At 39.9% G+C, this 10,174-nt stretch overlaps 1 protein-coding gene across 1 annotated transcript; it reads right to left on the bottom strand.

The window, feature by feature from the left end:
* Positions 1 to 847: 847 nt before the first annotated feature.
* On the bottom strand, positions 848 to 9,788 carry LOC115141820 (TLC domain-containing protein 1-like). The gene is made up of 4 exons (XM_029681047.2): positions 9,185 to 9,788; positions 7,489 to 7,571; positions 6,064 to 6,146; positions 848 to 5,351 (listed from the first exon to the last, which is right to left on the bottom strand). The coding sequence occupies exons 1-4, from the start codon at positions 9,388 to 9,390 to the stop codon at positions 4,947 to 4,949; spliced, it is 777 nt and encodes a 258-aa protein (XP_029536907.1). The 5' UTR covers positions 9,391 to 9,788; the 3' UTR covers positions 848 to 4,946.
* Positions 9,789 to 10,174: the final 386 nt, after the last annotated feature.

Raw genomic sequence — 10,174 nt, forward strand, 5'->3', positions numbered from 1 at the left:
TGTGGGAAGCTTGTGGAAGGCGACCCAAAACATGTGACCCAAATTAAACAATTTAAAGGAAATGCTACCAAATACTAATTGAGTCTATGTAAACTTCTGGGAACATGATGAAATGAATAAAAGCTGAAATATATCATTCTCTATAATATTATTCTGACATTTCACATTCTTAAAATAAAGTGGTGATCCTAACTGGCCAAAGACAGGGAATTGTTACTAGGATTAAATGTCAGGAATTGTGAAAATGTATTAAATGTATTTGGCTAAGATGTAAACATCCAACTTCAACTGTACATATGCGAGTCATGGTTCTCAACTCTGACATACTTTTAAAAAACAAGTACACAAACAGTTTCAAGGCTGAGCATAACCTCAGTGTTGTACTGTTACTTAGGGTTGCACTATCAAAAACTGAGCCTGTGTGTGTGTTCTGTTTTTCATCTGTGTGATGTGATCAATCCGTTTATTCCAGTACAGATTGAAAATTAGTTATTGTATTTTAACAGCAACAGTTCCAACCTAGACAGATATGTAAGTGTTTTTAATGGAGGAAAATAAACATTTATAGATATTTATATTAATATTAAATTTAATTGTTTTTGTTTTTGACTATATTGCATTTGTTTTAGGCATACGGGCAATGAAATGTACCAATATTTATGTATAGTTGCATTTTTCTTAAACTTGGGTCCCAGGAAAACACAGAATTTCTCATTTGGGTCCCAGGTTGAAGTTTAAGAACCCCTGCTTTAGTTCATACAAAACAGCTCTAGAGGGCAGCATAGATCCATGAATTATTTTATCTTTATGAATGGGACTATAATTCAAAACAGTTAGGCAATGTATCCCTTCCTTAACAAATTGTCTTTATTTGTTTAACAGATCATAAAGTTGCATTCAACAAACAAATGGCTTTTACAAAGCTTTAATAAGGTACATAAAATAAACAATTAAAATCAGATATGTAATCTTTGAGTCACTCAATTACTTTATAATTTATTTTTTCTTAAACTATATTAGACTTTTTACTGTAAGTAACCATAAGGCATGTTCTGTAAATGTTCACGGCATACCATTACATTTCAATATCTGTTTGGTTGTATTCTGCAATGTTTTTTTGTTTTTTTAAACTATTTGGCAAAAGCCCATATAGCTCTTCAAATAAAAAAATAAAAAGGTATTTATTTAACTAGGCGAGTCAGTTAAGAACAAATTCTTATTTACAAAGACGGCCTACCCTGGCCAAACCCTAACCCGGACGAAGCTGGGCCAAATGTGCGCCACCCTAATGGACTCCCAATCACGTCCGGTTGTGATACAGCCTGGAATCGAACCAGGGTCTGTAGTGACACCTCTAGCACTGAGATGCAGTTCCTTAGACCGCTGTGCCACTCATGCCACTCACTGTTCACCACATTGACATTAGCAAACCGCTTGCCCACATGGACATACTGCCAAATTCTCAAACAAAGTTGGAGGTGGCTTATGGTAGAGAAATGCACATTATATTCTCTGGCAACAGCCCTGGTGGACATTCCTGCAGTCAGCATGCCAATTGCACACTCCCTGAAAACTTGAGACATCTGTGGCATTGTTTTTTGTGACAAAACTGCACATTTTAGAGTGGGCTTTTATTGTCCCCAGCACAAGGGTAATGATCAAGCTGTTTAATCAGCTTCTTGATAAGTCACACCTGTCAGCTGGATGGATTATCTTGGCAAAGGAGAAATGCTTGTTAACTGGGATGTAAACAAATTTGTGCACAAAATGAGAGAAATAAGCTTTTTGTTTGTAGGAAACATTTCTGGGATCTTTTATTTCAGCTCATGAAACATGGGAGCAACACATGTTGCGTTTACATTTTTGTTTAGTGTACATGTAGTTCAACTTGTAATTTAACTACATTTTGCAGCAACTTGGTGGCAGTGGAACTAAATTCAAATCTATGTAGTGTTTTCAGTAGTTTAACTTTTTTTCCATGTAGCGGTGCAGCTACAGTTGAAGTCGGAAGTTTACATACACTTAGGTTGGAGTCATTAAAACTTGTTTTTCAACCACGCCACACATTTCTTGTTAACAAACTATAGTTTTGGCAAGTCGGTTGGGACATCTCCTTTGTGCATGACAAGTAATTTTTCTACAATTGTTTACAGACAGATTATTTCACTTATAATTCACTGTATCACAATTCCAGTGGGTCAGAAGTTTACATACACTAAGTTGACTGTGCCTTTAAACAGCTTGGAAAATTCCAGAAAATTACATCATGGCTTTAGAAGCTTCTGATTGGCTAATTGACATAATTTGGGTCAATTGGATGTGTACCTGTGGATGTATTTCAAAGTCTACCTTCAAACTCAGTGCCTCTTTGCTTGACATCATAGGAAAATCAAAAGAAATCATCCAAGACCTTAGAAAAATTGTAGACCTCCACAAGTCTGGTTCATTCTTGTGAGCAATTTCCAAATGCCTGAAGGTACCACGTTTATCTGTACAAACAATAGTACGCAAGTATAAACACCATGGGACCACGCAGCCTTCATACCGCTCAGGAAGGAGACGCGTTCTGTCTCCTAGAGATGAATGTACTTTGGTGCGAAAAGTGGAAATTAATCAAAGAACAACAGCAAAGGACCCTGTGAAGATGCTGGAGGAAACAGGTACAAAAGTATCTATATCCACAGTAAAACGAGTCCTATATCGACATAACCTGAAAGGCTGCTCAGCCAGGAAGAAGCCACTGCTCCAAAACCGCCATACAAAAGCCAGACTACGGTTTGCAACTGCACATGGGGACAATGATCGTACTTTTTGGAGAAATGTCCTCTGGTCTGATGAAACAAAAATAGAACTGTTTGGCCATAATGACCATCGTTATGTTTGGAGGAAAAAGGGGGAGGCTTGCAAGCCGAAGAACACGGGGTGGGAGCATCATGTTGTGGGGGTGCTTTGCTTCAGGAGGGACTGGTGCACTTCACAAAATAGATGGCATCATGAGAAAGACAAATTATGTGAATATATTGAAGCAACATCAAGACATCAGTCAGAAAGTTAAAGCTTGGTCGCAAATGGATCTTCCAAATGGACAATGACACCAAGCATACTTCCAAAGTTGTGGGAAAATGCCTTAAGGACAACAAAGTCAAGGTTTTGAAGTGGCCATCTCAAAGCCCTGACCACAATCCTATAGACAATTTGTGGGCAGAACTGAAAAAGTGTTTGCGAGCAAGGAGGCCTACAAACCTGACTCAGTTACACCAGCTCTGTCAGGAGGAATTGGTCAAAATTCACCCAACTTATTGTGGGAAGCTTGTGGAAAGCTACCCGAAACGTTTGACCCTAGTTAAACAATTTAAAGGTAATGCTACCAAATACTAATTGAGTATATGTAAACTTCTGACCCACTGGGGATGTGATGAAAGAAAGAAATGCTGAAATAAATCATTCTCTACTATTATTCTGACATTTCACATTCTTAAAATAAAGTGGTGATCCTAACTGACCTAAGACAGGGAATTTTTACTACGATTAAATGTCAGAAATGGTGAAAAAACGAGTTTAAATGTATTTGGCTAAGGTGTAAACTTCCGACTTCTACTGGAACTATACACTACTTTTATTTGCAAAAATATAAGATTGCCTACTTCACCAATCATTTTCTTTCTTTTTCAGCATCAGACCTGCCTCATTCACACTTGAAACATTGTTGCGTTTGATATGTTAAATTACTCTTTGTTACCATATGACCCCAAAGTGATAATCTGTTCTTGCAATTTGTAGAGTCTATGGCATTTCAAATTTACATAACTTAATCTAAACTACTTCATGAAAAATGTACTACTTTTTCAAAGTAACTTTAGTTACATAAACTATATTTTTCTTAAGGGTAGCTTTAATCCACCTTAACTTCTTCTAATGTGAAGTAATTGGTATCTTCTCCAACATTGCATCTATAAACATACTGTACGGGCTATCTAGGGAAGGTTGTTGAGAAGGAACTGTGGTATAGGCACTACTATAACTTACCAAAACCCATTGCTAACCCATCCTCTGGACCTGTCTGTTTTGGTTTGGTTCACTTTGATAAATAATTCAAAGATAAATATAAGTGATTCTTGTAACCTCAAGAAAATGTAGACCTGGCCGTACATTCAGCTACTTTCAACGGGATACATGCATTTCACTATGTTAGATTTATGGAATGAATGGTCGCTGTTGTAAGAATGCTGGTCAACCACATATTGGTGTTGACCTGTTGAGACCAAGCAGGGAAGATTGAAAGTTTGTTACAATGTCAAAAATATTGGACTGTACTATATTTATGAATAGTATATACTGTATATATAACAAAATCCTATTAGTGGAAATTTCAATAAAACTATGTTGCTAAGCTACAGCTTAGTGGTTTGTGGGGTTGGATGTACAACACCAAGGTGATGCCCGATATATCTTTGACAGTTTGTTTCTCTACTGTATATATTCACAAAATTATGTTAAATGTATAAGTATTTTTTCTGTTAAAGAGCATTCCACATGAATCACATACATTTATTTAAAATATAAGAATGTATTAGCCATGATCAGAAGCAAAAGTGGCACAGTATCCTGGAGGTCAGTTAGTAGGATTCTCCCAGCCAGTGTGAATGGACCAGTCTCTAACTCTATGCTGCCCTGTTTGGGTGTCTGTGAGAGATCTTTAGCCACAGTGGGCATAATCATCAGTAGAGAAGCATCACTATAGGGAATGTACCACTGTCCCCATCCTTTCCTGGCTGCCTCTCACTACAACACGAGCTGTTGAGAGACAGAGCTCTGTTATGGTTGTTGTTGTGAAGACAGCTTGACAATGCAACCAGATGAGACGTCTTGATGAGGAATGATATCAGTAAGCGAACAAAACAAAAGGCAAACACAACCGCCAGTTTACAGCCATGTCGCTCTCGGTGTCATTCAGTGAGGAACTTTTTGATGTTGTTGTTATGGGTGCCATTTAGCGCCATGCTAGGCCTGCTCCGGGGGAAGAAGTCGGCACGGAGAAGACGATAAAAGTAGATCAGGATCATGGTGTTCATGAGGGTCATGGTAACGAGGAAGTAGCCTCCTTTGTCCATCCAGGAGTAGTTCTGGACGATGTAATACGTGAGGTAGAACTGTGCGCTGAGGCGGAAGACGACATATGTGAAGACGTTGAGGAACTTGTTGATTTGGTACAGAGGGGACGACTGCTGTGATGCTAGCTTCAGCATTAGCCTCAAATGCAGGGTGACACTGTTAACCTCCACAAAGAGAGCCACCACAGCACCGGCCACGTAGAGGTGCGAGTACAGAGAATACAGGAAGCACCAGAGCACCTGAGGAAGGGAAGGACAGAGAGAAAGGGGTTAATAATATATACCAATGGCACTCTGCCACCTTACAGCAGTAAGGCTATTGGGATCCCTTAATCTTTGCAATAGTAAAACTGGGGAGAAAACTATTTATATTGAATTTATTGAATATATTGTATGATTAATGGATCGCCAGAAAACACTATCAACCAACTAGTGTTCTTTAGGTGTTCCAGTATGTGCCATGTTAGAGAAGTTGGGACATACATGCCCACTGACTGATCAGAGACACAGGGAAGCGCAGCTCAGTGTGTGCCTCTGATCAGTGGCAAGATGCACTGTGTTCAACACAACACAGATCCCCCCCACACAATGGTGGGTGTTGTTCCCCTGCAGGGGACAGGCACACAGGAGCATTCATTTAGAATAGGCCCTCGCTGTGGCACCTTTAAAATTCCACTACTGACATATTAAAATCCCCCAAGGAGGAGTGCGATATCTCTTAGCACCATACAATATTACAATTCCTTCACAGCTCACATTGTTTCACTTCCATAGGAGCACAGCGATCAGTCTGGTTTCACAAGGCCATAAAACAACATTTAAATACGGTGTATCTAACCTTCAGACACAATCTACCAGTAGCTGCTATAACAATTTACCTATGGTCTCTTTTTTAAATTATCTTACCAGGTAGTAGGTACAAACTGAAACAATAAAAAGTCAATTATCTTACCAGGACATGATGAATTAAGAACTCCCAGGATCCTCTTGCGTGTCCAGTTAGGATGATGTCACCTGCATCCTGAACAAAGTATCCTGTCAAAGGAGAGTAAAAATCAATGCTTCAGTCTCTCTAGGCCTTTTGGAGTGCCCTAAATCTAATTTTATTCATCACATAAACAGGTGTAGACTAACAGTGAAATGATTCATTATGGGCCCTTCAAAAAAATTCTGAGAAAGAAAATGAGAAACAATAGAAAAGTAAAACGTGTAATAATAAATACACAATGAGTAACGATAACTTGGCTATATACTGTACATGGAGTATCAGTACCAAGTCAACGTGCAGATATATTAGATAGCTCTTAGATACAATATCTAATCTTAGGCCACGTTCCAATGTGCATACCAGCATACCCATTTGAGTGCATGCCCAATACATTGCTTCAATCCAAATTCTAAGCAGTGTAGATATTACATTTACATTTACATTTAAGTCATTTAGCAGACGCTCTTATCCAGAGCGACTTACAAATTGGTGCATTCACCTTATGACCTCCATTGGAACAGAGCCTGAGATTCTATTTCTATGGATTACTTATCAAGGTCCAAACAACGGATGAAGGCCATCTAAATGGTTGATAACAGTGGTACCAGAAAGAAATGGTCAGGACTTCCCTGTCCTATGTACATCAGTGTAGAGAAATATATTGAACTGTACTGGCATAGTCCATCCTAGTTATCATATGTATTAGACTTGATAGGCAAACACAGAGAAACCGCTTTAGACTGGATTTCAAAATGAGTGTCGTGTGAACCTCTATACATGCCAAACTGTCTCAATGGAACGGAAGGCTTGTGGTTGTCAGGCTGGCTCTGCTTAGACCTGCATGCATGCGAGACACACAGAATAATAACACCCAACACTAGTCACATCTTGTCATCACATCTTTCAGCAGTGCTCTTGACTGCTGGGTCTTTAGGGGATTAGTTTTGGTGCCCAGAGCGATCTGAGGGTGTGGCCCATCCCCTATTTGAGCCCGGTGAGATAGGCGGATCTGCATTGTTCATTCTCTCAACCTGGTTGCCACTTAAATGTGGGAGAGTATCTAGTTTCCCAGGATATACCAGCTTTTACTAGAAAAAAGAGATGGAGGGGGATAGTATAGTGTGTTCTGTGTGAGCAAGTACTCTGAATTCATTCCATGCCTTAACTTATTTTTTTTATTTGATCAAGCCAGACTGAAGCCTTTATAATAAAGTTCAACATTTGAGTGAGAGTCTCAAAATAGCATGTTTACAGATTCCCCACGATGAACCCTACTCTCCCATGCCAGTGGTGGTCAATGTTCATAGTTCAATAAAGGTGAACTGGGAATGAATGAACAATTTCACACACAGCTCTTTTAGCAGCCATCTTAAAGGGGTAGTGACTGACCTGATGAGATGCAGATGAGTATGTAGGCTGGGGCCGTGTAGAAGGAGTGAATGTTGGTTGCCATCTCAGGCCAGATGAATACACTGGAGAGGACAGGGATACATGGTTATGGACAGTTAGGTCTGATATCTTCTCATTCAGACGCACATGGCTCACTCCTGTAGTACATGGTTTCCCAAACTCAGTCCTGGGGCCTACCCTGAATGTAAAAACCAAAACGTGTATCCAGGGGAGGCCCCAGGACCAAGTTTGGGAAACCTTCCCGACTAAGCACACACTTAGTATCACTATCTGGTAACATATTATCCTGCTTCTTTATGAGATGATACATGCCTTAACAAGGTCTATAGCAAAGTCTATGGTAAGACATAACATTCCCTTGTTATTGAGTAACCTGGTGCTTTCTAGCAGGTCAGGGTAAACATGTGTATGGCAATAATCAGTGAACTACATGAACAGCTTGTCCAAGCAGCTTGTTGAATATAGCTGCTTTCACTTTCTTATGAAACAACTGTTGATACATCTATTAGTACACTATATTGTATATATATGTGTTGTAGTCAGCTAGCTATACAAGTAGCATAGCTATATGTAAAAAAAAAAAAAAAAAATACAAAAATACAAAAGTAAACTTGTACTACAAAAACAATGTGTGTAACAATTAAATAACAGCTTTTACGACAGTCTAGCCAGCAGGTTTTTCCAGTTCAACTACTTGCTCTCTTTGAATTAGGCTACTTCACAAGCTTATGAGTGAATCGTAAATGTCTATGGCGTGACACTAAGGTAGGCTAATTGACTTGAGTGGACTCTCAAGAATTAGGCTATTTTTCTAATGTCAAAACAGATGTGCTTTCTAAACTGCCACAATCTGAATCTGATTAAGGCGCCATTGTTGCTGACTCATTATTTGGCTAACCTCTGACACATATTGATAGTTATTAACTACAAAGGGGAACATTTACTGCCCTAATCAGCTACTCTAAACTACAAGCATGACATTAACACATCACCATGCTCATCTAGACCACAGCCTGTCGTTTTCAAATGGTAACAAATTAGTGATAGTGGGCAGAATAAGCAAGGAGGTGGGCAGAGCCAAGCACGAGCTAGTGAGATCCTACTGGTGTGTCCTAGCATACATTTGCATATTTCCATTAGGGAATGCTTTCTCTGTGAAGTGCGTGTGTGCAATAACTCAATTAGCCTTTTCACTCATAACTAGCACAATTTCTAAAACTTTTGGTAAAGTCTACAAAACTCAGTCCACTCTTAATAACAGATTCTAGTTTTGTGAACAGAAAACTGTAGAGATCAAATGTTTCGTCAATGAGAAAATTTGCACAATGTCGGACAAAATCCATCTCATTCCATCTTCCATATTTGGTAGTGAGTGAAAACGCCAAGCGGATGCTTCATATTTATACATTTGGTGAAATATCTGTCTCATTGTTCTATCTGTGGTATTGCCGAGCTCAACAAGTATTTATTTCCCGAGGATGCCATTTTGTAAACTGTACTGGGGTATTTAACTCCCCACTTGAGAATGCCTTAGTCTCCCCACCCCTTCCCCTGTCTCCCCCATCTCCCCCGCCAGTGAGTGTTACTGCTCTGCACCACACACCCTTAAATAACACAACATCATGTGGATCCACTATGAATTAACAATGGTGTCCCAGTGCAGAGAGTGACTCACCAGGTCACAGCCCAAGTCCCTGTCAGGAGGGAGTGGACCATAGAGACAGAGAGGTTCCTCCACTTCCAGGAGCGGAAGTCATCCACCGCCACCACTTTGGGAACAGGCAGGTTCTGTAGTAGTCGGTGGGCCACCCGGAACATCAGAGCACACACCAACACAGACAGTCCAGGGTGCCGCTGCAACACAGGAAGCAAGGCCTCCATTTTCTTCTCCTATCCCTCTCTCTCTTTTTACTCTCTTCTTCCTTGTTCCTCGTCTGTTTCACGTCAGCTGCTTATCGCCACGGCTCTTCTCACACCTCCACGGTCCGTTGGCGAGTACGTGTGAGGGGAGAGATCTCCTCAGGATAGTCACAGCTCCAGGTGTTTGAAGGGAGTCAATGTTCTAGATATGGTATTTCCCCCTTGTGCTTTCAGAACTACTCACAGAGAATAGGTGCAGCTTGTCTCACGTTTCACACTTCCTAGGCTCAGAGGGAGGCAAGGTAGGGCTCCCTTAAACAGTTCATTCCAATTCCACAGATTTGTTCCCCTCTCGTAGTGTGTTGCCACTCAACCAGTCTGTTCGTGTCTGACTGTGACTAGAGGGAAGGGGGAGTGGTGTGGGTGGTGGCCTACTTCCAGAAAACCAGAGAATCAAGGGAGGGGCCACTCATTTTACTTCACAAAACACAAACAAGAAGATTGAACTATATGACAGGGCTAAAAACATTATCAGGGTATATATTGTTAACTTACTATGAAACAGTGTTCTTTGTTTCTATGGAAAATTATCACCATCACAGATCAGGCTGTATAAAATGTGAATTTATAAGGTTTGATACAAAGAAGGAATTTCTCAACTTCAATTGAATTTGTTAGCCAATGAGAGCACAGATCTGAAACAAAATAATTTCTCACTAAAATGTAAATACAAATCCAGCAACTAATTTGTTTAGACTAATAGCTAACTTTGAAAAGACTGAAACTCGATTAGTGAGAAACTGGG

Source organism: Oncorhynchus nerka, linkage group LG14, assembly GCF_034236695.1.
Source record: "Oncorhynchus nerka isolate Pitt River linkage group LG14, Oner_Uvic_2.0, whole genome shotgun sequence".
Lineage (NCBI taxonomy): Eukaryota > Metazoa > Chordata > Actinopteri > Salmoniformes > Salmonidae > Oncorhynchus > Oncorhynchus nerka.